Here is a 26,996-nt window from a genome sequence, read left to right as displayed (position 1 = left end):
GGGGGAGGGGGGGGGTGTTGTAAAATGCATGATGCGCAGTTTAAAATGAGCTAATACTGAAAAAAAAAATTAAATTAAATTTTGTTTCAATATGATTGAAAATCCTTATCGAAACTGTTTTAAATGTAGGGGTAAAGATTGAATTTATTTCATAAAAAAAAAAATCCTCTGATGACTCAGATTTAGCTTTAAATGATACGTATCAAATTTCGAACCAGGGGGTACCCTTAAGCTTTTTTCGAGTTAACTATGAGGAAGATATTATCGTATTTTCTTTCTTGAAAAGATTTTAATTCTCTTAATTTCCTTCATTGTCTGTGTTGCACAAATCCGCGATTTTTAAAGAAAACGCACTGATTTTTGGTTCGACGATCAACAACTTAAAATGAAGGCTCTCTGAAATAAAATGTAATATTTATTTTTTAAAAAGAAAAAATACAACGATGTTTATACCATTTATTTTCGCTCTAAAGCTTCTTTATTTACAATCTACATGTGTTTATTAAAACCTGTATTTAAAAGAGATAAAATTGTTTTGGCGAGCTTAAATGGAGGTGTGTCAATGCTTACTCTAACCTGTTTTAAGTTGAAGTTTTTTTATTTTCTTTAAAAATTTTCAAGTTTTTAATGTTTATTATCTGAACTTCCAATTTACATCTCTAGCAAACCTTTTCGATTAAAGATGTCAGATAACACGCTTATGGGAGAGATCGTTGGCCGTTGTTATGTTTATTTTTGTTTAGTCCCGCAAATGTGGACGCCAGCGTGATGTACCGGCGGTGGAAGGAGAGCAAGGGTCGGGACAAGGAGTACGAGAATATCATCAAGTAAGTCAATTTTATTGAAATCCGGGAAACAAAGATGTCACTTTATTGGGGTTGAAGGTAATAAAATTAGCCTTAAATTCAGAAAAATGCAACATACAACTTAAACCGTAAAAAATCAATTTAATTTCAAACAAATCATTCAGATATAACAACCTACAGTCATCGATTATCTTTCGCCACATTTGTATATAGTTTATATTTTATAATATTTTATTTTTTTAGAAAACGTTTTAACGTAACGTCCATATTTAATAACTAGTCCGTCTATCTATCTACATGGCAATCTATCTTTCTATCTTTGCAGTTTAAAGATTTACTGTGTCCCTGTAAACTGTGTTCAATATGTCTGCCTGGTTGAATTCTATAATATTTATGTTTTATTTTATATCCCTCCTTCTCTCCTCGCTACCATATCCATTAATGTCTTTTTACTCTTATCTTAGATATTCGTCAATTTTCTGAGGGTAAAGGGAAAATACTGTTAAATAAATATTTCTACTTTCCTCACTTGAGTAAACATGTGAAATTATGAAGTCAAGCGTGATGTTTTTATTTCGATTTTAATTCCCACTTTGAGGTTTTATGTTTTTTAATAAAGGTATGAAATCCGTTTTTTGACACAACCTCTACCAATATTTTTTATCGGGGGAACTGGACACTTACTCAAAAACTCTAATTTTCTTAGTCCTATATTTTGTTTACCTGGTGGTTTTACACTGTAATATTTCAAGTTCTGACTATTTGATATCGCTGAGTTCAGATTGCCAAGATATGAGGAAATTAAAATTTAAGTTAATAAAAAGTCGTTCCGTTACTTTATTAGTTAATTAATCTCGTCTTAATTATTTATAAAAACTAATTTTGTACGTTTTCAGGTATTGTCTCAAGCCGAAGGCAAAACCCCCAACTCAGGAGAACATCGACATGACTGATTTCTACGACGACGACTACGATCTTGATGACGACTATGACGATTATGACGAGGAGGAAGACGAAGCTGCCGACGACACGGACGATTCTGGGACTGGAAAGGTATAGAAAATTTACAAAATAAGAAAGAATTAAATCTTTGTCTTTGCCACAATCTGAATTTCTAATTCCTGTATCTTTGCATCACAATGGCGTAGACCTTAGATATTTCAAACTATGAATTCTGTTAAATCAAATAGTCACAAGTTTTAAATATCATATGTTCACACCTTCAGATTGCAAAGATATAGGAATAAGAAAATTTTAATTCAAAGATTTAACTTCTTTCTATGCTATTAGTATTAATTATGTTTCTAGGTCGCCTCATTTAATTTTCTTGCGTATGATTCTCTTTTCTAGCTGATTCACACCCCGTGAGATTTATTATGAACTTTTCTCTCACTTTCAAACTTTTTTATTTCTTAATATTTCCACAATACCGCAATCTTCTGTCCATTGTTCGACAAGTTGAACATAATGAAAAAGTTAAAAACTTGTTATTAAATTATTAAACCCATTAAGGGAAATTTTTCTAAAGGGGATGGTGGAGTTGGCACATTTGATGTAGGGGGGGGGGNTGCAGCCAAAAAATTGGAAGATTTGAACCAAAAATGAAGGCAGCCCCCCCCCCCCTACATCAAATGTGCCAACTCCACCATCCCCTTTATTTGTTTCCTGACTTTAATCTAGCGTTCGATTTTTCCATTTAACACAATTCAACCCTGACCAGTAGCTGTGTTTTACATGTTGTAAAATTAACATTCGTCATTTTTACTCGCTGAAGGAATTGAGTTAAAATGAGGAAATGGGTAGATGCCCTGCGCCGATAAAAAGACAAATAAATTAAAGGAACTGTCTTTGGAAGTTAAAGGAACTGTCTTTGTAAATTAAAGGTAATGTCTTTGTAACGTTGTTTTCCTGCAGCAAAAATGCGCAACTCATTTGGTCCTTGATCTCGATCTTTTGTTAATATTTAGATAAATTAAATTTTTATTTGATATCCGCAGTGTTAATGTACCCTGAAGGGATAACTGATCTCAAGAGATTAACCATTGATCCTCAAGTTAAAAGTGTCCACCGTGGATATACAGATCAAACTATCGGGATTATGAGTTCGAGTATTCACACAAAAGTTACCAGCTCTAAGGCCCAATTTAAAGAATTTGAGCCGCGGTTTAAATTTAAGTCGCGGCTCAAATATGGTTGGTTCCACTTAAGTTTGTATTCCTAAATCATACTCGATCAGACAAATGCTTCTGAAGGTATCGTTGTGAATCGGAAATTCGACTTTCACTTGAAACTTCAGGTCCTTGAACCTTGTTTTATTATTTTCTATCGTATTTCTCTAATTATTCTGTTTTCAGGTTTAAGTAGAGGTGACGGAATCTTGATGAAAATTCAAACTGAAAATTAGGCAATAGTGCATTCTTACTGCAGATTATTTTATACCCGTTAATCCCAGTTAATTACAGATTAATTTTGGTGAGCTATTTCAGTGAGCTATTTCAGTCCTATCTAGCTGTTTCAGTCCTATATAGCTGATGCAGTCCTATCTAGTTGATGCAGTCTAAATTAGCTCACTCAGTCCGATTTAGTTGTTTCAGTCCTATCTAGCTGATGCAGTCCAAATTAGCTGACTCAGTCCGATTTAGCTGTTTCAGTCTAAATCAGCTAATTCAGCCCTATCGATATCTAGCGAATCATTCCATTTCAGCTGATTAAACACACCCGGAAACCTCGGGGTAATATAATTGAACTAAAATAGCTTTTGAGTGCTGGACAAGGCATCTATGGCTGATTAGGACTTGCATTTGCCTAATTATCTCTTGGCTAATTAAGCTCACTCAGGTCAACTAGGCTCACCAGCCTCCTATACTGAATAATTAACTGGGTCTGGTGGGTCATTAGCACATTCATCATTGGTGGATTAGTCATTAGTTTCCTACTCTCTTCATTAATCTCATTAAACTCCTGCTCAGACTAATAATACATTGGACTGTTTTCTGACCGCTCTTAGACCAAAATGTTGAAGATAACCGTTCATGTGATTAAATCTCTTTCTCTTTTATTTTTAATCTCAACATTCTACGCATTAAATTTGTGACGAGTTTAAAAGAATTGCGTCATTCTCTATGCGTATGCATAAACATATACTCATTCAGGGATCAATATATTCTACCCAAATATTAAGATTTTCTTATCTGAGGGTTAACGTCACTGTATATTTTAGTCAGTATTATTTATGAATAATATAAATTTTTAGATAATTTGAAAATATTGGTAGAATATATTTATTTCTCAGCACAATTGTGCTTAAACCTTTGAGAACAAATAAAGCTACATATTTTGCTCTGCTCTGAGTTAGACTTTTACGAACTGGTCTCGAATCAAAACAAAAAAGCTGATGTTTATTGCTGCTGATTCAAGACATTGTTCGTTCATTCTTACTTTTTTGTTCTTTCTGGATTTTAAATATAATGTAAACTAAAGTATTTACCCATCACATGCATCCATTCATCTATTCATCCTTGTATAACACGTGTCTAGGTTTATATGCTTATTATTTATTGAACACGTATCGTAAAAGTTTATTAGTAAGATATGTATATTTGTAGCTGTTCATCACAATGTAGCAAAGTTTCGTTTTACGCTAGTTGCTGAATCCTATCCACATATTTTTTTTAAATCAAGATAATTGGCATTTAATCTTTATACGTCCAGTTTTCGTTTCCATCAATCTAAATCTACAAATAAAGAAATAGATGTGTAATTGATTTTACAGCACCTTCACGGTTTCACCTTTGACGACTATTTGTGTTAAGATTAAGTCTAACTCTTGCTAAATGTGTAATTTTTGTAATATTTAAAAGAACTGATTGTTTTTAAGGCTGAAGAATGACGAAATAGAAATTAGAAGAAAACTTGCTTATTGTTTGTTGAGAGAGTTGGGAAGGCAGGCGGCCATTGATATACAAATATGTTTCCCTTCCACGCTCTTATTTCTTTAAATTTAGTGCTTAGGATCCAATTTGTAAAAAATGGATCCCGATCCAGGTCCTTAACGCTTAACGATGTACTGATTTTTGAAGAAATGAAAATATGTCTTAATTTTTTCCCTTTCCTTGATTTTATGCTTGAACTTGATGAAACATTTAGAGATTCGAAAGTTCTATCTCTCATTTTTGATGCAACATTTTTTAACAGGTTTTGGTGGATTTTGTGCTACTTGAAGTCCTTGAAGCGGATCCGTAGATACGCATATTCTTGCTGGATATACAGCATTGTTAGAATAATGTTCATTAGAATATCATGATTTTAATTCAAGATTGAAAGTGTCGAGTTTTTGAAATACGTTGCAATCTAAAGTTCGAAGAATTTTAGTCCTTTAGTTGTTTTCTTTATAAATTTTTTGGCTTGGAGCACCCTTCAAACATTTAGTTTTACTTCAATCTGAATTAAAAGTTGGAACATTTTAGGGAGGCGGAGAACTGGGAGGAAAAAATAAGTGCTTCACTTGACAGTAAAAGAAATCATTATTATTCACAGTCAAACTTTTTAAATCAAGATTTCTAGACGTTGGCTAGAGTTTTGAAAAACACTAAGAACATTTGATTTTCTTCTAAAAACTATCATTCATGCATTGCTAAAAACATAAGACCTTAAATGTGACATGAACGGAGCGAACAAGTTGTGGGCAGTGCTGAGGTTCCGCAACATTTTGACTTCCTGGATATGGATCCGCAAAAATATGGGGATCCACGGGGCAAAATATTAATCAAGAAATGCAAAAAAAAATTTTACTCTTAAAACTCAAATCTGAGCTGTTAAAAACGGAAGATTATCAAAAAAAAATCTTTTTGTTGAATTGTTTACTAGTAGCATAAAAATAAGAAAATAAAAGAAGAATTTGTAAAGTTTAATTTTGTTTAAAAAATCCAATTTTCATATTCTGGATCCGGATTAATTTTTTCCAGTGCGGATTCCAGATCCGGATCAAAATTAAATGATCCTGAGCACTGGTGTGGTCTAGCTGCGAAAGACGAAAAAGGCTAACTTGTGGCATCAAAGAGAAAATAGTTGTGGCTCAAGGCCGCCTGGCTCCCCTGCTCTTTATGAGAGACGGATAAAATTTGGCAGTTGCAAAATAGTTTAAATAAGACTCTGCATAAGAAGAAATATTTTATAAGAAACCTCAAGAGGTACAAGAGGCTTTTGTTACCTTTACAGCTGGGATTGACAACAAACCAGGGAATTGAGTCACACCTTTGATCGATCTCGAGGTTTTAATATGAATAAGATTTGTGTCAAAAATATATTGAATCCCAGGTGTGACACAATAATAGAGAAGCCAAAGAATTTAAGTTTTTATCCCCATTGTTACCGCCAAGGAGTATGAAATAGAAGGGAGACGGTGACGCGGCCCGCCGTACCATATGATTAGACAATAGACATGCTTTGCAGCCGGTACTCCATTTGTATAAGAAATATTCAGAATAGGTTATTGTATACGCGGTAATTTTACATCAGACAAATATTTCTTATTCAAAGTACCCTCTGCCAAGAATGTAAGGCAAGGAAAGTCAATTACGGTTGTGTATACTATGTGTACATATTGAAACCAGTTCTCTTTGGGGGAATTTGTAAACAATAATAGATGCATCAGTGTTCGTTCAGTATTCGAGGAGGGGGGTTCAATGGAGAATTCCTTACCCAAAAACGACCATAATATAGTTTATAGTTGATAGTTTATTTCTGTTCTTGAGATTTTTTTCAACAAAAAAGACGTTGTGATCCAATTTGTACATTTATTGGGTCTAATTGTTAAATAATTAAAAATGCAGAAGTTTTTCCACAACCTTAGTAAAATATTACAATGGAATAACTTAAAGTTTTTTTTTAATTTTGATAATTTATGTTATAAATTCCTATGACCAGAATAAATCATTGATTTTTTATTTGAAAGATGGATCCCATGTCAGGCTGTGACACCCCTACTCTTGTGTTTAAATTAGAGCCCAAAGACAGTACACTGCAGTACAAAAATTCGTAGACCACTGAAATGACTTTCCTTGCCTTACATTCATTGCCCTCTGCAAAGCATATCATATGGTAGGGGGCGGTAGGACGGACCGCGTCAGTTATATCTCCCTTCTATTTCATACTCCTTGGGTACCGCGCGTAGGAAAGTACACAATAGTAATGTCAATGGTGAGATTTTCTGACTAAAAGGTTCGTAAATCCCTTTGAAAATTTAGATCTTAGAGAGCAAAGTCAAGAGTTACGACAAAGTAAAGTAAATTCAGCGACGGATTAGAATCTAATATGTTTTCACTCATATTACTCCATTTCTTCAATAGATTGAGAAAAGAACATTGAACTTCTAATATTTACTGAATAAATTCCCTGCTCTCATACAGAGCGTCCGGAATATTATGTTAGATTATCTCCAAGCTTTAACGCCAACATAAAACAATAATACTCGAAAAAACTAGTATTTTCCACAAGAAAATTCTTATATTAACCTTATCCAATTTTTCAAAATGATTAATTTTTTTTTAATTTTCTGAATAGTCCCGAAAATCGTAATCGTAATCGTAAACTGTTTACTAATATTGATATACTATGTAGGTTAGGCCAGAATCAACTTATAAAAAACAAATATGCAGTACGCTCTTGGTAAAGTTTATGGCCTATATTAGTAAAGAATTAGCGTACATCATCACACTATACACTATAACCTCGTTGGGGTAGCCTCACGAGTAACGCGTCACATAAATATAACCTCATTCTGCCCAGTTCAGTGAGGATAGGAATTAGGATCTTAACCGCAAAATATTTACCAAATCTTTTTCATTTCAAACACAAAATATAAGCAAGTGTCAAGATTGATAAAAGAAACCTTCCTTATCTCTGACTGGTAAATCAAGTCACAAGTGTCGGCTCATGAAAACTAGACAAGAAAAAAATGACGGAAATTTTGTATTTATGATTGGGATCAATATTTTGTATTTATGATTGGGATCAATATTTTGTATTTATGATTGGGATCAATATTTTGTATTTATGATTGGGATCAATATTTTGTATTTATGATTGGGATCAATATTTTGTATTTATGATTGGGATCAATATTTTGTATTTATGATTGGGATCAATATTTTGTATTTATGATTGGGATCAATATTTTGTATTTATGATTGGGATCAATATTTTGTATTTATGATTGGGATCANCCCCCCCCCCCCCAACCAAAAATAGGAAATTAGGAACATTCATAAAAATGGACTTTTTAAAATGTTTATTCAATTCTAAAATCGGTATTCTTTTACAAAATCAGTGATGTAAAATGTTATTCTTCTCCATTCTGAACCCCCTCTGGGGAATCTGTACACCTAGTAAATGCATGAAATATATTCATAGAAACCTATATTGGCCTAGCTCACTGTGATCTTGCCAGGTTACATTTGTTGCTTAACACGTGCTCAGGGTCAACTATACATTAGGTAGTTCAGACTGGACTGTACATTACAGTGGCCTAAACCCTCAACATTTTGAGTTTGTCCAAAAAAAAATTAATCATGAACAATTATAGAATGTTAGATATTAAAGAATTCTGCGCATAATTGTGAACAAAATGTTCGTAATTTTAAATTGCTCGTTTTTAAGCTAAATTATTCTTTATAATAGCTCACGCGCAGGATAGAATAACTACCTTGAAGTATATGTGAAGGGGGATAAATGCTCTTGGATATTTGATAATTTATGATTAAAAGTGGTGTTTACACAAAGTCGTAAGAAAGAAGAATCACTGTGACCATTTCTTAACACTTTGATTTGAGCTAATATTGTCGAAATTATGATATTCTTCAATGATTTTGAAATTGTTTGGAATAATACCTTTTTTCATCTGAGGATATTATCCCGTTTATTTGCTGCTCATCCTCAACTGCTTTTCCCACGTTAGCTGCTTCTTCAACAGCTGCCATTCCTATAGAAGCTGCACCGTCTCCTGTAGTTGCTATCTGCTGCCTTTGTTCACTGATAATGCTCTTTAAAAAAACGTTTAAGTAATTTTTTTCAGTTTTCAAGGGACTGGCAACGGAATACCTGCTGTATCTGTATCTGTCTCTCTAGTCCTCTGATTCTATCCAGAAGATCTGGGTCCCCGGATACATTAGGAGAGGATAGGCTCAACCCTCGGGCTAAACCTCCCCTGGGAGGAGCAGCGGAGTTGGATCTGAAACCTGAATCTTGAACCTTCTCAACCTCGGAGATTTCAACGACCTGGAGAAAAGAAAGAATATCTGGACCGGTCAACTTTAAGACTGACATCTTCCGGAAGCGCTATTAACTCATTTTCATAATAACTATTCAAAACACTTTATTTTGTTTCGCAGTACTCTTCGCTTTGTACAGATATTTTTCTTTTTATCGAGAAGTATTGAATCTTTAATATACATGTATCTCGATATCGATTGTCTCGAAAAAAATTTGATCCGGTTTTTATATTTAGGAGAGTAGAGTTCTTTGTCATTAATAAGAAATATAAAATGGCAGTCATTTTATAGTAAAATTGATTTCAAAGTAAAATATATTTGAGTAAAGATTTTGCTCACGAAATAAACTTTAGTCTGTAATTTCTAATATTTTATGCAGAGGAAGACATTTAAAACCATCTGTCATGTTTCGTGGGACACCCTGTAGGTTAAGGGATTAAAATATATAAAATTCACAAAATACAGTCATAATCAGAAAGACCCGGAATATTTGACAATTATTCAGACGACTTTATGTATATATCTCTGGTAAAATTCAACACAAAATAAAGGCAGACCACATTTTGGAATTGGCAGTACTAGGACTATTTTGTTATTTTCGTTTCATTAATCAAATTTGTAAAATAGATTGTAAAGTCGTCTGATTATTGATTAATTATAAATTAATTCCGGGTCTTTCTGATTATGACTGTGTGTGTTTTTGTTTGCGTACAGGGTTACCCACAAAAGATAAGACGACTGTACGGAATTTATACTATAGTTTTTATTTATGATTCCCTTCAACTATAAACTTGTTTTTTTTTCTAAACGAAAGAAGTCATTAAAAGACTATATCAAAGTCAGTAGACTTAATTCAATCATGCTATTCATATTTAAAGATTTTAAGGTCGTCTTAACAGACTCACCCTTTGTGGCTAACCCTGTAATATTTCTGACCTGGCCGCGTATATCATTCCAAACATATATTTTATGATCTAGGTAGAGTTTATCATATTCCAGTCTGCATACTCGTTCAGGGGCTTTCTTCTTTATCTACATAATCATAGTAGAATTTATTATATTCCAGTCTACATACTCGTTCAGGGGTTTTCTTCTTTATTCTGTTCTGTTTTGTCTTATAAACCTCTGATCTGTCTTATAAACCTCGATCTATCTTATAAACCTCTATCTATCTTATATACTTCTGATCTATCTTAAAAACCTCTGTTCTGTCTTATACACCTCTGATCTATTATATAAACTTCTGATCTATCTTTTATACCTCTACTCCATCTTATAAACCTCTGATATATCTTATAAACCTCTGATTTATCTTTTATACCTCTGCTCTATACCTCATAAACCTCTGATCTATCTTATAAACCTCTGATCTGTCTTATATACCTCTGATCTATCTTATAAACCTCTGATCTATCTTTAATACCTGTACTCCATCTTATAAACCTCTGATTTATCTCACAAACCTCTGATTTATCTCACAAACCTCTGATCTATATTATAAACCTCTGATCTATCTTTTATACCTCTGCTCTATATCTTATAAACCTCTGATTTATCTTATAAACCTTTGATCTGTCTTATTAACCTCTGATTTATTTTAAAACCTCTGATCTGTCTTATATACCTCTGATCTATCTTTAAACCTCTCATCTATCTCATAGACCTCTGATCTGTCTTATGAACTTCTAATTTGTATAATGAACCTCTAATCTAATATCTGTCTAATGAACCTCTAACCGGTGTTATAAATTTCTGATCCTGTTTAGTCCTGAAAACAGCTCTTGTCTATTTTTATACATGAACTAACCTGTCTCATAAACCTCGGTAGCTCTTGTCTATATTAGACATGAACTAACCTGTATCATAAACCTCTGTAGCTCTTGTCTATACTAGACATGAACTAACCTGTTTCATAAACCTCTGTAGCTCTTGTTTATTTCAGACATGAATATAACTAACCTGTTCCATAAACCCTGTAGCTCTTGTCTATATTAGACAAGAACTAACCTGTTTCATATACCTCTTTAGCTCTTGTCTATTTTAGACATGAACTAACCTGTCTCATAAACATCCGTAGCTCTTGTCTATATTAGACATGAACAAACCTGTCTCATAAACCTCCGTAGCTCTTGTCTATATTAGACATGAACAAACCTGTTTCATAAACCTCCGTAGCTCTTGTCTATATTAGACATGAACAAACCTGTCTCATAAACCTCCGTAGCTCTTGTCTATATTAGACATGAACTAACCTGTCTCATAAACCTCCGTAGCTTTTGTCTATATTAGACATGAATATAAGTAACCTGTTCCATAAACCCTGTAGCTCTTGTCTATATTAGACAAGAACTAACCTGTTTCATATACCTCTTTAGCTCTTGTCTTTTTTAGACATGAACTAATCTGTTCCATAGGCCTCTGTAGCTCTTGTCTATATTAGACATGAACTAACCTGTCTCATAAACCTCCGTAGCTCTTGTCTATATTAGACATGAACTAACCTGTCTCATAAATCTCCGTAGCTCTTGTCTATATTAGATATGAACTAACCTGTCTCATAAACCTCGGTAACTCTTGTCTATATTAGACATGAACTAACCTGTATCATAAACCTCTGTAGCTCTTGTCTATACTAGACATGAACTAACCTGTTTCATAAACCTCTGTAGCTCTTGTCTATTTCAGACATGAATATAACTAACCTGTTCCATAAACCCTGTTGCTCTTGTCTATATTAGACAAGAACTAACCTGTTTCATAAACCTCTTTAGCTCTTGTCTTTTTTAGACATGAACTAATCTGTTCAATAGGCCTTTGTAGCTCTTGTCTATTTTAGACATGAACTAACCTGTCTCATAAACCTCCGTAGCTCTTGTCTATATTAGATATGAACTAACCTGTCTCATAAATCTCCGTAGCTCTTGTCTATATTAGATATGAACTAACCTGTCTAATAATCCTCGGTAACTCTTGTCTATATTAGACATGAACTAACCTGTATCATAAACCTCTGTAGCTCTTGTCTATACTAGACATGAACTTACCTGTTTCATAAACCTCTGTAGCTCTTGTCTATTTCAGACATGAATATAACTAACCTGTTCCATAAACCCTGTAGCTCTTGTCTATATTAGACAAGAACTAACCTGTTTCATAAACCTCTTTAGCTCTTGTCTTTTTTAGACATGAACTAATTTGTTCCATAGGCCTCTGTAGCTCTTGTCTATTTTAGACATGAACTAACCTGTCTCATAAACCTCCGTAGCTCTTGTCTATATTAGATATGAACTAACCTGTCTCATAAACCTCCGTAGCTCTTGTCTGCTTTCTCTAGTTCTCTTAGACAAGTCTTCTGTTACGGTTACAGCTGATTTTTTCAGTACCTGACAAGAAAGAAAAAACCAGATTTTTTCATTGTTTTTAAATATACCAATTTATTAGTATGTATTTGACAATATTATCTGTCAAAATAACCATTGCATATCCAGTGAAGAAAAAAAAAACTTGCTTATCGTTTAGGGTAAGCTAATCTTAGAGATTCACTATTCATGTTTTTAAACTTTTAAATTTTTAAGACCAACCTTGGAATTTTTTAGAACATCCTCTCTATCCTTAAAGTTTTCGAATGTTACAAGAACAGGTCGGGTCCCTTGGACTTCTGGACCTACAGGGGGAAACGATAAACATGAGGAGTAAACTTTGAAAAATGAAAAGATCATATTTCCTCCATCCCAAAATATTCTGAGTTTCCTAAATTCCGCAAATAAAGTATGATCTACAATACATATTTTGTACACAACTGTGAACAGTTTAAAAAACATATATATACTAGAAATTCAAGGCGCTTCGCGCCCTTCTTTCTAGGCTTTTAAGGCGCTTCGCGCCCATCATCTATTTAAATTGTGAACATGTTCTTTTTTTGTTTACATTTTAAAACAAAGAGGAAAAAATTTTTGCGGATTTTTAAAAAAAAATTCGCGGATTTTCAAGAATTTAAATTTTTTTACAAAATTAAAAATCTTTAAAACACATGATTTAAATTTCTATCATTCATAAACCTTCCCTGTGGTCACGTGATGTCCCACAAAAAATTTGGGCCCGATCGGTTCAGCCGTTTTGACGTTTATTGGATACAAACAAACAAACAGACAAACAAACAAACAGACAAGCCAAATTTATATATAGAAGGTACGGAAAATGTCGTCTCCTAAGGTAAATAGAGAAAAACACAATATGACGTCACTGATTACAGAGGCGAGAGTGACGTCATATTGGGTTATTATCTATCTATCTTTTGAGACGACATTTGAGTGCATCGAGAGTAAAGAACCTTATTATACAACCTTCCCAAAAACTTACTCTAATAAATGTTGATTAGACCAATTGTTCTTGATACCTGTGTATATTCTCTAATAAATGTTGATTAGACCAATTGTTCTTGATACCTGTGTATATTCTCTAATAAATGTTGATTAGACCAATTGTTCTTGATACCTGTGTATATTCTCGTTGCTTTGACAATTGGTAGATCGCGTCTAATATTCAAATCTTGCTTCAATAAACTGACAATTTTTTGCCTGCAAAAATAGTTAATAATTTCAAAAGAAAAAAATCAACACAAAGATCCTGAATTTATTTTGATTTTATTATTCTGATTTTTGGATTTTAAACGTGTATTTAAACCAGAAAATAATGAATTGAAATGAACTATTTAAGCAATATCTCCATCAATTTTGTAATTTATTTAAATAAATTACTTTGGAACCTAGAAATTTTTGTTTTAACATGGATTTAAATTAGAATTTAACTTTTATAAAATCACATGAAAAAGATGTGTTTTTCCACCTGCTCACGTCAAACTAAAGTAAATTGTAAATAAAATTGAAAACTTTGCTTAAGATCAAAATTAGAGGAGCTAAAAGATCACAAAGGCGTTCCAGTAATTTCTCATGAATTTGAACATCTTCTGTTTAGGTCACAGTGAGCGATGAAAACTAAAACTTCATCAAAAAGCATGTTTTCCTTAACTTGTAAAGAATTGTTTTGCAAGTTGAAAAAAATGCATCACAAAGTTAATTTTGGCAATTTGATTAAAATTTTCATTAGAGAATATAAATGAAAAGAAAATTGTAAATTAAAACATTTTTAAAGAAACATATTAATTCTTTTATTTGAAAAAGCATTGTTTAAATTGTTATTCATGTTTTCAGCTTTTAATGAATTTGTAATTTGAGAAAGGGCAAAATCTAAAAAAATGTGATCTTCTATATGGATCTAGTTCGCAATAGAATCTTTGAAAATATGGTTAAAACCTTGAAATGTTTAGAACTAAGTAGGAATCTTTTAATCATGGAAGAAAATGGAGGAAAATAATGAACTCGTTTTTCTAATCCTAATATCTTTGCACCCTGAAGTTGTTAACCTTCAATATTTCTAACAGAACTAAAAATTTAAAGATCAAATTGGTTTACGACACCGGGTTGTAAACCTATGATTTTTAAACCAATAATTTTTTGCTGGAAATAACCATAGATAAAGATAGATTGCACATATAACGACATTAATCAACTTATCAGATATAAATGTACACAGATCTTTGATAGATATGCAAATTTGATTTGTCCATAGAAATAACGTATGAGATTTTATTTCTGGTGACAGCAATTTAACATTAGTAAATACATTTCAACGATGGAATTCTTCATTACAAATCTTCAAATTCCTACATTGTTTAAAGCATAAATAAATTTTGATTAATCCATAAACCTTTAATATAAGTATATACATCTAACTTTAATTTTCAAGTTTGCTGGGATCAAAGCAATTTTAAAAATTCGAGTACTTTTCAAAACGAATTTTCTAAAATAAATTTAAATTTTATTCTGAAGTAAAAATAGTTGCTGAACTTAACATTTGTTTTTAAACTTCGTCTTCATTCTCTACAGAAGTTCATCATTTTTCTTTTTGATTCAAGCTCACTTCAGAGAGACTGATATTTAAGACAAATAAGTACTCAGCACAGGGTGTCTCAATAAATATGGGAATTGAGAGCATGATGAATTCGATATCGTCTTTGATAAGAACTAACAGTCTAAATTGTAAGACATAATTCCCATATTTATTGGGACACCCTGTATGTAGTCTACTTGAACATAGCACGGACTGAAAACAGTTGGAAAATATGTTTTTTTTTTACCAACAATTCAGATATTGATATGATATCTGCAGTTTTATATCATCTTTTTCTGATACCATGTGTATTTCGGTTTTTCATGCTTTTCTTTTCTTTTTTGGGACACTGTTCCTACAAATTTGTCCTGCTTTTTTGGAACACTGTTTATACAAATTTGTCCTGCTTTTTTGAAAAATTATGCAACACCATGTAAGCTGGGTCTGTTTACCTAAGGGTTTCCTGATTTTCTTTAAATTCTTGGTACAGCCCGTAAAAGATCAGATTATTTCTCTTATTCTGCTCGAAATCATACATCTTCTCCTGAAATATAGTTAACAACATGTACATGGACTTTACACTGTACAATACATCTTCTCCTGAAATATAGTTAACAACATGTACATGGACTTTACACTGTACAATACATCTTCTCCTGAAATGTAGTTAACAACATGTACATGGACTTTACACTGTACAATACATCTTCTTCTGAAATATAGTTAACAACATGTACATGGACTTTACACTGTACAGTACATCTTCTCCTGAAATATAGTTAACAACATGTACATGGACTTTACACTGTACAATACATCTTCTCCTGAAATATAGTTAACAACATGTACATGGACTTTACATTGTACAATACATCTTCTCCTGAAATATAGTTAACAACATGTACATGGACTTTACACTGTACAATTCATCTTCTTCTGAAATATAGTGAACAACATGTACATGGACTTTACACTGTACAATACATCTTCTCCTGAAATATAGTTAACAACATGTACATGGACTTTACACTGTACAATACATCTTCTTCTGAAGTAGAGTTAACAACATGTACATGGACTTTACACTGTACAATACATCTTCTTCTGGAATATAGTTAACAACATGTACATGGACTTTACACTGTACAATTCATCTTCTTCTGGAATATGGTTAACAACATGTACATGGACTTTACACTGTACAATACATCTTCTTCTGGAATATGGTTAACAGCATTTACATAGGCCATAGATATACAAGAAATTCTTGTATATCTATGACTTAGACTTTACACTGTACAGTACATCTTCATCTGGAATATACTAATCAACATGTACATACACTGCACAAGGTGGTATAGAATACAAGCTGCGCATCTGATTGTACGTAGTCATATTCAAACTTTTATTTACATCTTATGTCAGATTTTTTTATCAGTTGCCTGATTGTCTATCTTTGTCTTTGGTATGAATTATATCAAATTTGATCGTATTTTAGAAAAATCTAGAAATTATTTAACCTGAACATCTTCGAGTTGTGTGGAGATAGTTTCCATTTTACCGAACAATGTTCTTAGTTCAGAACTCAATTCACGCAGTTCATCACGAACCTCTGAAAATATGCTCATAAATTTCGAACATGAACAGTTCATGATTATAAAAAGGAAATCCTTGTTGTCATTTCTGTGATCAAATCTGAAATATGACTTTTCTAAATTTACTATACATATATAATCATATTCCAAACTTCCGCTGTAAAAATTCGCTCTAAAATGCCATTTTTAACTATTTAACATGAAAAAAAAATTCTTCCCCCATCACCTGAGTTAAACCTAAAACTTCATCTATCTTAATGGTTTTCTGTAAAGTTGAAAAGTTTGCGAAAAAATTTTACAAGTTTAACTAAAATAAAAAATCAATTAAATTTCAAACTCTGACAGCACCGTGTATACAAGGGGGGTAAAAAAGCATGGTATTCCACGCTATTCCAAACATGTTTAGGCTACGTAAAAGTTGTATGCAAACCATTCATTATTTTAACCAAGGCTTCCTATGACAAATTGGCCTGTAAAATATACAAAGTGCGATAGAGCTGCCTTGGCAACCCTAAGTAAAAAGCCATTAATTTCCGTTATGCATACTTAATTAAAACCCCTTAGAGGGACTGCAAGTGTAGTTTCAAGGATAACATTTCCCGATTTACAACGGCACCCTTGAAACCTTTATCTTATCAAAAATGTGGAATTGACACCGTCTTTAATTCTAATATTTTCTACATTGCTTTTTATAAGCAAAGGTAGACATATCTAGACATCCCTGTTATTGGTTCTTTAAGTTTACACATTGGTACGTCCTACACTCCATTATCCGATGTCTACTGACGATCCCTGCCCCGTGGAAAACTTTAAAGTGCAATAATATAAGAAGATTTAAAAGAGAAACAGACTAATGAGAAGAAGAAGCGGAAGATGAAGATGTATGGTGAGAATATTAATTTTAAACTGTATCTAGACATAACAGTTATTAGAAATTAATAAAGTTCAAAAAAGTTTACACATCGGTCCGTCCTCTCCAATATCCGATGTCTACTGACGGTCCCTGCCCCGTGGAAAACTTTAAAGTGCAATATTATAAGAAGATTAAAAGAGAAACAGACTAATGAGAAGAAGAAGTGGAAGATGAAGATGTATAGTGAGAATATTAATTTTAAACTGTATCTAGACATAACAGTTATTAGAAATTAATAAACTTCAAGAAAGTTTACACATCGGTACGTCCTCTCCAATATCCGATGTCTATACATACCTGTTATTAAAAATTAATAAACGTTTAAGAAGTAAGAAATAACATTTAAACACTGAAAATCCTTGGTGTTAGGTACTTTCCCAAAGGCGTTTTTCAAAGGCTGACTTCCCAAGAGACAATTTCCCAAGTGTCAACTTCCCAAGTGTGCAATTGGGGGGTCGAGCGCTGTGGCTAGGATGGACTAGGGGGCCGAGCGCCGCGGCTAGAATAGGCTGTGTGCCGAGCGCTGCGGCTAGGACAGACTCGGGAAGTTGCCACTTGGACAGATAATCTTGCGAAGTTGCCACTAGGGAAAAATCCTTTGGGAAAGTACCTAACATCAAATGGGTGACCAGCCATGCTTATTGCTTATTGCGTATACGATATTAATACATATATAGTGTCCGAATTTAATGAATTTAAGCCGGGTCACAAATCCCCCAAAAACCGGTTTCAATTCAGTGCCAGCTTAAATCTTGAAAAATTTAATACAATTTTAAGTGGAACCAACAGTATTTGAGCTCAAATTCTTTAAATTCGGCCTCGGGAAGTACAGCATTACAAAGAGATAAATACATCATGGGATGCATAAATACAGAGATACGGGGATACAAGTATATATATTCAGAGATGGAGAGATACATCATGGGAAACACAAATATAGAGATACGGGGATACAAATATATATATATATATATATATATATTCAGAGATGGAGAGATACATCATGGGATGCACAAATATAGAGATACAGGGATACAAATATATATATATATATGTATTCAGAGATGGAGAGATACGGGGATACAAATATATATATATATTCAGAAATGGATAGATATTGAGATCGGAGAATACTAGATGATCAAAACCCACTTCAGATTGATATTTAAGAGTTGCTCAAAAACCTGTGTACATTGTGTATATACGCAGTCTCAGACACTTGGTCAAAATAAGCAAATATGTTCATGTATCGTACTGCAATGTTATCTTTCAAACTGGAAATAATGGTAAACATATTTCTGTGCAAGGAAGATTTACCAGAAACCCCAATATATGTGATAACAAAAAGTGATTCTGCAATTTTTGGGAATAATATAAACAATCATTATATCTGAGTAGTTAACATTCCTTCTACAAAATGTAGTACACTATTTATTCGAAGAAAAATATATACGGGGTTCCAGGTGTATCTCCTAACAGATAGATTGACAATTAACTTTTTAGATATTTGGAAGACAGGGTTACAATGATACAAAGATGCAAGAGTACCTGACTCCCGACTAGATGAGGTTTGGTTTGCATTGCTAAGTTGTGATCCTAAATCTTCTCTCAATTTATCGATCTCAACTCTAAGTATTAATTTCAATGAAACAACTTTTTATTTATAGAAAGGAATTGAGTCTTTGCCACTAACTCAAATTTTCAGAACCTTATATCTTTGTAACCCAATGATTTACAATTTTGATATTTTAAACTAACTAACAGAATTTATAGTTTGAAATATCAAAGGTTGTAAAGCTTTAAGAATTTGAAAATTTGAGTTTATGGCAAAAACTCAGTTTCTTTCTTTCTCTCGATTTATTATTTCTGAAAATTGGCAGAAAATAGGTTCAGAAAATAGGTTCAGAAAATAGGTTCAGAAAATAGGTTCAGAAAATAGGAAAAATTTACGCCTTAAAACTAAAGCTGCGCAACAAAAATTTCCACCCCCCCCCCCTTTAAAAAAATACCCAGTTGCGTCTCTTATAAGGTCTTTTGAGCATGGACATTTCGTTTTTTTATCGGCAAATACTGACTTCAATGGTGGCAAGAGACCATTTTTGTTTAACAAATTTAAACAAAGAATTGAAGAGGATAATGATGTTTGCAGCTGTTCAAAGTCGTCTTTTAATCTCATGTTTTATTTAATATTTCCCTGATTTTCTCTCCGATTTCTGAATCTAGAAGATTCATCCTAGTTTCTGCTTCACGCTACGCAGGTTCAAAACCAAACCAAACATTTTAGGGAAATTTTCAAAAGTTAGACTTGATTTTTTGATGAAATAAAACTATAAACAAATCAATCTTAAAAATACTGTAAGCGTAATTTCAAGTGACCCTTTATGCAAAGATGACAATGCCTGATTCACAACGGTACCCTTAAAAGCTTTCTGTGATCAAATATGAATTACAAATCAATGTGGGTTCTGTACAAAAGTGACTTGCGCATTTCCACTGCAGGAAAACCTAGAAAAACGACAATATCTTCCACATTATTAATCAGATAAAGGTTTCCAGGGTATCGTTGTGAATCAGACTTTACAATCTTTGCATGGAAGGTCACTTAAAATTATGAATTATGAAAAATAAATTTATTTATCAGAGTCGTCATATCCTTTATCCTTTATCTTTTTTGGATTATTTAAAATTTGATTTTCTCTCTGAGATAACATTTGTTAAAATTATACGTTTAAATACAAAGAAACTGAACACTCGCCACTTATTCAAATTTTCTAATCCTTATATCTGAGGGTGTAAACCCTGTAAACCTTAAGATATTTCAAACTTGGACTATTTGATCTTGCAGAATTTGTACTTTAAAATATCAACGGTCTAAAACAATAGATTAATCACTAGATAAAGGGACTAGAAAATTAAAAGGAAATGAGTCTTTGCCACAAAATCTTATTTTCTAATTCCCACATCTATTCAACCCAATTTTGTATAGACCTTAGATATTTCAAATTATTAAGATTAAATAATCCAAGCTTGAAATATCAAATGCTTAAACCCTAAGGTTGCAAATATGTACGGACTTAATTTATTTCAGTATTCAGTTCCTTTCATTTTACCAGCTCATAAAAGCTTTATTGATGTTGGTGTCCTGTTTATTTATTAAGCATTTACAAAGGAAAGTATTGGTTCCTTGGTGCTTATACACATTTCTTTTATTTCTCCAATCTTGGTTTCATAATCCTATCGGAAACGAAAACATGAGATGATTGTTTTAAAATATTTTAAACATTCTTTTTATTCCATTTAAACAAAATATATTTTCTAAATATGACCAATACAAGGTTACCCCCAAAGGATAATACTGTAAAGACACCCAATTCAAAGGTTGAATTAAGTCTTCTGTTGTAAATGATTCAAGAAAATTTTTTTCAGTTTCTTGGAATTTTAAATCTAAGGAAACTGACAGTATAAAAGTCCGTTGTACAGTAATATCCGAAGTCTCGTTCTTTGTGGGCAACCCTGTAGATAAGATTTGCTAAGAATAATTTACCAATTTAAATAAATTTTGCAATTATACTTAATTATCCTGTTCCTTCTTGAGTACAGTGATACTCTCCTCCAGAGCTCGATCTACCCTGAGCTCCAACTGCTCCGTCCTAGTGTTCAGGTTCGTCCTGCTCTCTGCTCCTGGTTCCAGGATCTTTAAACCACTTCGTTCTTAATGTTGAATTGATCTGGATGCGGAACCAATCTACTGATGGATTGTAAGAGAGGAAACGATCAGTCAATCAACTAGATGGACGATCAGACAGTCGATCAGGTGGGATCAGGTGGACGATCATATGATTAACGAGATGAACGATCAGACGGTCAACAAGACGGACGATCAGACGGACATTTAACTCTAAAACATGTCCAAATGAAGTGTGTCCACAAAAAAAATGTTTTTCTATTGGATATTTACTCTCTATTTAGCAATGTGGAGTTAAAAATCTGTGAAATATAGAATTGTATCTGAGGTTGGTGTTTTTTTCTGGACATAAAATGGACCTTGGGAGAAAATTTGATATTAAACCCTCAAAAAGATGTCTTACTCCAGCGGTTCCAACTTAACAGCCTAGGAAGTATAGAGATAAAAATTTCTTCAGATGTATTGTGAACCAAATCATACACGATGTCAAGCTAAATTTATCTTAAAAACTGATGAATCGGATAGATTGCAGATTTTCGGATAGATTAAAAATGATCAGATAGATTGAAGATGATTGCATAGATTGAAGATGATCGCATAGATTTTAGGTGATCTGATAGATTGATAGATGATCGGATGGATTGTGATGATTTGATAGATTGTAGATAATTATATAGAGCGTAGATGATCGTATAGTGTGTATATGATCGGATAGATTGCAGATGATCGTACAGATTTTAGATGATCTGATAGATTGATAGATGATCGGATATATTGTTATGGTCTGATAGATTGTAGATAGTTGTATAAAGTGTAGATGATCGTATAGAGTGTACATGATCGGTTAGATTGTACGATCGTATAGAGTGTATATGATCGGTTAGATTGTAGGATCGTATAGAGTGTATATGATCAGTTAGATTGTAGGATCGTATACCCAACTAGGACAAAGTTTAAAAAGTGTTAAAAGATCCAAACCTGAGGTATCCAACTGCGTCAGTTTTGTCTGAATCTCTTCTAACTATAAAAAGAAGTTTGTGCAAAAATGAGTTTTCTTTTAAATGAAATTTACCGGAAATAAGATCGGAACCATTTATATTTTTATGTTTCTTTTTAATATATCTATTTTATATTTATTGTTTAATATCGGCTAAATTCAACGGTCGGACAAGTATTAATTATGTGATACAATTCTATACAAAGGAATTGAGTCTTTGTCACAAACACAAATTTTTAAACCACTACATTTTAAGAACCCGATGTTGTAAACCTTTGATATTTCAAAATCAGATTATTTGATTTAACAGAATTCATAGTTTGAAATATCTTTAGGGTCTACAACATTTGGTTCCAAAGATTTAGTGATTAGACTATCAGAGTTTGCATGGCAAAGACTCAATTCCTTAACGATATATCTGTAATACTGTACTTTGTCCAAAGTAAATATTATTATTATTATTATTATTATTTTTATAATAAGTTATTTAACCAAATCGATTTAGGAAGGACACTTCTCTAATTCATTTAATTCTTTTAAAGAGTATTTAAACACAGCTTTTTGAATTGGATCTCAATCAAAAGCTGTCTGCCTGTCCTCTACTACTGCAGTGTACACAGTTAGAATGGAGAAATGACAGAAATGTGTGAAGATGTAGGATTGTAATAAAAATAAACCAATCATGTATCATGCTGCTATTAAAATAACTGGTTTTCCTTGAATCCCGCTAATCTAAAAACTTACTTTTGCAGGACCATGTTAAAATCAGTTCTTTTGCAGGACCATGTTAAAATCAGTTCTTTTGCAGGACCATGTTAAAATCAGTTCTTTTGCAGGACCATGTTAAAATCAGTTCTTCACAACACCGTACACTAAGTTAACTTGGAAGTATAATTGAAATCTTTTATGTGTTCAATTATAACTCCTCCTATTAAAGATCTTTAGAGAAGAATGCAAATGTTTTAAATTTACTAATATCTAACTGAAGAAATTTTTGTTTCTTAACTTTTACATAAGATCAAAACTTGAGGTCATAAAGTTGTTGCAGAAATGTCATTTACTCTCAGAAAAATTAGAACCAATGGAGACGAATTGAGTCTTTGCAACAAGCTTAAATTTTCTAATCCCTACATCTTTGCAACCTGACGGCGTAAACCTTTGATATTTGATCTAACAAAGTTCATAGTTTGAAAAATCTAAGGTCTATGACGTTGGGTTTCAAAGATATAAGGATTGGAAAATCAGAGTTTCTGGTAAAGACTAAATTCCATTAAACCCCCTAGTGATTCTGAGAGTAATTAATACATTCATCAAATTCATCATTCGATCAATCAATTTAGGTTTAACCTGTGATTGAATTGTTAATATTTCCTCCTCTGGGGTTGGACCTTTAGCTACAGATCTTCTTCCGCTAGGACCAGGGTTCAACTCAATATCTCCAGCTATATATGTTATATATGTTTATAGTAGGACCAGGGTTCAACTCAATATCTCCAGCTATATATGTTATATATGTTTAAAGTAGGACCAGGGTTCAACTAGTAGATGTGTGTCTTTCTATGAGACTATAGAAGCAAGATCTAAGCTTTGCATTAGATTTCTTTCTAATTTATGCAAAAATGACCTTAACACAGTTCTTGGCAGAAATTTATTTTCCATTGCAAATGATTGTTCTGTAAATCTTTCTGATCTTTGTAAAATGTTAGTTATAGAAACAAATGATATATTTTGATGCCCCATCGTTCCGATGCATGGAAATTTCCGGTTTTACAAGAAATACTAAATACAAGAACGAATAATTTATAATGTTAAAGGATTCGATAATTACGTAATAACTGAAATTATAAATATGTTATGTAATGAGTAATGATCGATGTCGCCTATTTGTGCATAATTTTGCATATTCTACTTTTTCTTTTGTAAAACTACACCATTTATATATGTATTTATATCTTTGTGTGTGAATAAATCTTTATAATATAATAATAAATATGCATTAAAAATATTACTGATTAAATCACAGATTAATTGGCAGTACGTGTTATTTCTTTTCTTCTTAAAACTGTTTCATTATATGTTCTCTACATTTAAACGAAACTAAAAATCCGTGTCAAAGGAATTGAGTCTTTGCAACAAACTCAAATTTTCTAATATTCATATCTTTGCAACCTGATGTTGTAAACCTTCGATATTTCAAACTATGAATTCAGTTAGATTAAATAATTCTAAATTTGAAATATCAAAGGTTTATAAATTTGAACATTAATCCCTTTGTAAAATTAATTTACTTTTTTTGTATGCACCGTGTCTTTTAATGCTTGGACTCATTAAAATTTAAAATTTTTATAAAATTTTCAATCTGAAATTCGCGTAAAATTGTTGAGAAAAAAAGCTGACACACACAAAAGATTACTTGAAAAACATCAAATTCAAAAATGTTATATAAAATGTTTTTTATAGTTTATTGAAATGAGTCTTTATCACAACCTCTGATTTTCTAATCTCTATATCCTAATGTCTCAGACCTGAAATATTTCAAACTATTTCTATTACATTTAATAATCTCTAAGGTTAAAATATCAAAGGATCAGACTCGTTGCCTTTACGAAAGAAAACTTCTGATCTAAGACCGAACAATAAAATATGCATGTTTCACTATACCATACCCTACCATCTTCATCTTATTCTATAGTACATATTTATTAGACAGGATTAAGTTCAATATCTGTTTCAATTATTTGAAAATAGAAGAAAAAATATTTATATTGATACATAAAAAAATATTTAGATCAAATACGAATATTTATGGCTTTAACATATTCCTAAAAGAAGAAGTACAGAAACCAAATACATATCTATCTGTCAAAATAAGAGATTATTTATCTTTTAATTTTGGTAAAAACAGAAGCCTCAGAAACTTGAGCCCAACAGCTCACGAAAAAGTACGAAAACTTTTTATCTTTAATACTTACTGAAAAATTGAAGGAAAAAAATTAAAATTTTTCAAAATCGGAAAAGTCAGCCTTTAAAATAATTCAGCTAAGTATTAACTAAAATATAAAGCTTACGAATGACATCTTATTTGAAAAAAAGAATAAAACGTAGACTGTCTTTTATTAAGATATATACTCTTTTTAAAGTATTGTTACAAGTATTGTTTAGAACTGCAATTGTTCTCTTTCTAGTTGTTTTCTTTGGACTACAGGATACCAAGGGGTAAAGGGTGGCAGGACACGAAACCATAAACTTCAATTTAGTTACCAGGGTGATCTATTGTAAAAATGCTGATTAAAAGGGTTATCTAGTGTTAAAAGTGTAGTTACCAGGGTGATCTATTGTAAAAATGGTGGTTAAAAGGGTCATCTATTCTTATAATTGTGGTTAACACTCTTAACAAAAAAAATTCTTAAATCTCTTTTTATCTTTTGATCTCTTGATCTTTTAAATCTTTTGATCTTTTGATTTTTTGATCTTTTGATCTTTAATTTTAATACATGGTTCTTTTGATCTTTTGAACTTTAAGTCTTTATCCTTTGATCTTTTAAACTTTAATTCTTTATTCTTTGATCTTTAGAACTTTCAGTATTTATCCTTTGATCTTTTATCATTTTATTTTATCTTTAAATCCATTTCTACAAAATATAATCCTCTGATTATTGAATCCCTTGAACCCTGCGAATATAAACAATCTGACTCTTTGCAAAGTTGGTTTTCCTGGAATAGGCCTGAGTTGCATGAATTGATTGACCTCCAGGGATTTATGAAGAGGGGGGGGGCGGGAGGGAGTAGGAGGTGGGGAAAGAAAGGGGGGGGGTGTAAAAGCCAAAAACAATGATAATAAACAACTAGAGAAGAAAGTTAAAGTACCAGAAAACAAAGTTTGTGCTGATAAAACAAAATTTAACTGCAGTGCTTGCTCCATTTAATCTAAACCTAGAAGAATTAAAATATTGTGTTTTTGAATTATTCCATGATATGTCAAACCCAAGGAGTATTTCAATCTTGGGAATTTCAGCAAAAAGAATTTCTCCAACGAACTCAAATTTTCTAATTCCTATCTTTGCAACCTGATTGAGTAAACCGTAGATATTATTAAACTTAGAATTTCTGATATTACAGTTCTCTTATAGTTTGAAATATAAACAGTTTACGTTATTGGGTTGCAAAGATGTAGGGATTAGGAAATCAGAGTTTTTGACAAGAACTCAGTTCCTTTAGGTAAAAGTATAACTGAGAAAAAGCGAAAATTTATGTTTACTGACCGCGGTTTAAATCTGCCAAAACCCGGTTTAAATTAAGCGCCGGTTTAAATCTTGAAACATTTAATACAATTTTAAGTGGAACCAACCATATTTAAACCGGCGCTCAAATTCTTTAAATTGGGCCACTGGTTAAATTGTCATCGAAAGTCACGGCTGGCTTGGATTTAAAAGACATAATTGTTAAATCCGCGAGTGCATAGTGACTTGTATTGTTACGTATTAGGAAAAAATAAAATAATTATCACATAACATAAAAACCTGATTTTACCAAGTCCAGTGTTTCTACCTGTACATTAATCTCACTACTTGCTTGATGCGTGATCACGTTGTTTAACCTCCATCTTGAGTAAACCAACATTGAAAAAACATCTCATAAACACTGAAATTAGAAAAAACGACACAAAAGTGTATTTGAGGCACTACACTATAAAGAATCTATTATGTATACTTATGTAAGATTCACAATGTACTTGTAATATAAATTATGTTTCATTATTCTATCTATTAATATTCCTGGAAGAA

General features: G+C 32.2%; 3 protein-coding genes across 7 annotated transcripts in view; 1 reads left to right on the top strand and 2 right to left on the bottom strand.

The window, feature by feature from the left end:
- LOC111696918 (ubiquitin-conjugating enzyme E2 R2) overlaps positions 1-4,721 on the top strand; it is a 9,851-nt gene extending 5,130 nt beyond the window's left edge. The window contains exons 4-7 of one of the 5 annotated variants that reach the window (XR_002764189.1): positions 744-827; positions 1,703-1,859; positions 3,161-3,278; positions 4,412-4,721. Coding sequence is in view for 1 of the 5 variants with exons in the window: in XM_023466705.1 (XP_023322473.1) it covers positions 744-827; positions 1,703-1,859; positions 3,161-3,166 (247 nt within the window). In the remaining 4 variants the exon portion in view is untranslated. Of the gene's footprint in view, positions 1-743; positions 828-1,702; positions 1,860-3,160; positions 3,279-3,704 lie in introns of all 5 variants that reach the window. The other 4 variants (XR_002764188.1, XR_002764187.1, XR_002764186.1 and 1 more) reach the window with 4 other exon arrangements.
- Positions 4,722-8,077: 3,356 nt separating this feature from the next.
- Positions 8,078-19,861, bottom strand: LOC111696926 (uncharacterized). The gene is made up of 11 exons (XM_023466716.1): positions 19,725-19,861; positions 19,079-19,158; positions 16,543-16,634; positions 15,475-15,566; positions 13,568-13,650; positions 12,655-12,737; positions 12,367-12,456; positions 10,010-10,105; positions 8,904-9,080; positions 8,694-8,845; positions 8,078-8,188 (listed from the first exon to the last, which is right to left on the bottom strand). The coding sequence occupies exons 1-11, from the start codon at positions 19,760-19,762 to the stop codon at positions 8,146-8,148; spliced, it is 1,026 nt and encodes a 341-aa protein (XP_023322484.1). The 5' UTR covers positions 19,763-19,861; the 3' UTR covers positions 8,078-8,145.
- Positions 19,862-20,242: 381 nt separating this feature from the next.
- Positions 20,243-25,067, bottom strand: LOC111696925 (uncharacterized). The gene is made up of 5 exons (XM_023466715.1): positions 25,035-25,067; positions 23,560-23,654; positions 22,194-22,236; positions 21,117-21,211; positions 20,243-20,764 (listed from the first exon to the last, which is right to left on the bottom strand). Exons 1-5 carry the CDS (start codon positions 25,063-25,065, stop codon positions 20,684-20,686), a joined length of 345 nt encoding a protein of 114 aa, XP_023322483.1. The 5' UTR covers positions 25,066-25,067; the 3' UTR covers positions 20,243-20,683.
- Positions 25,068-26,996: the final 1,929 nt, after the last annotated feature.

The sequence above is a fragment of the Eurytemora carolleeae genome, unplaced genomic scaffold, assembly GCF_000591075.1.
Source record: "Eurytemora carolleeae unplaced genomic scaffold, Eaff_2.0 scaffold271, whole genome shotgun sequence".
NCBI classification, from domain to species: domain Eukaryota; kingdom Metazoa; phylum Arthropoda; class Copepoda; order Calanoida; family Temoridae; genus Eurytemora; species Eurytemora carolleeae.
Note: the sequence above shows the minus strand (reverse complement) of the source record. Positions and strands in the feature narration are given on the sequence as shown.

Coding starts and splice junctions, on each gene's coding strand:
- LOC111696926 (XM_023466716.1), bottom strand. CDS start 19,762: ATGAATCTTCTAGATTCAGAAATCGGAGAGAAAATCAG. Junction 12,738..13,567: donor AGCAACGAGAATATACACAG/GTATCAAGAACA, acceptor TTCCCCCTGTAG/GTCCAGAAGTCCAAGGGACC. Junction 8,846..8,903: donor GACAGATACAGATACAGCAG/GTATTCCGTTGC, acceptor GTTTTTTTAAAG/AGCATTATCAGTGAACAAAG.
- LOC111696925 (XM_023466715.1), bottom strand. CDS start 25,065: ATGTATTTGGTTTCTGTACTTCTTCTTTTAG. Junction 22,237..23,559: donor TATTAACAATTCAATCACAG/GTTAAACCTAAA, acceptor TTCTTTTTATAG/TTAGAAGAGATTCAGACAAA. Junction 20,765..21,116: donor GTATCACTGTACTCAAGAAG/GAACAGGATAAT, acceptor CGTTTCCGATAG/GATTATGAAACCAAGATTGG.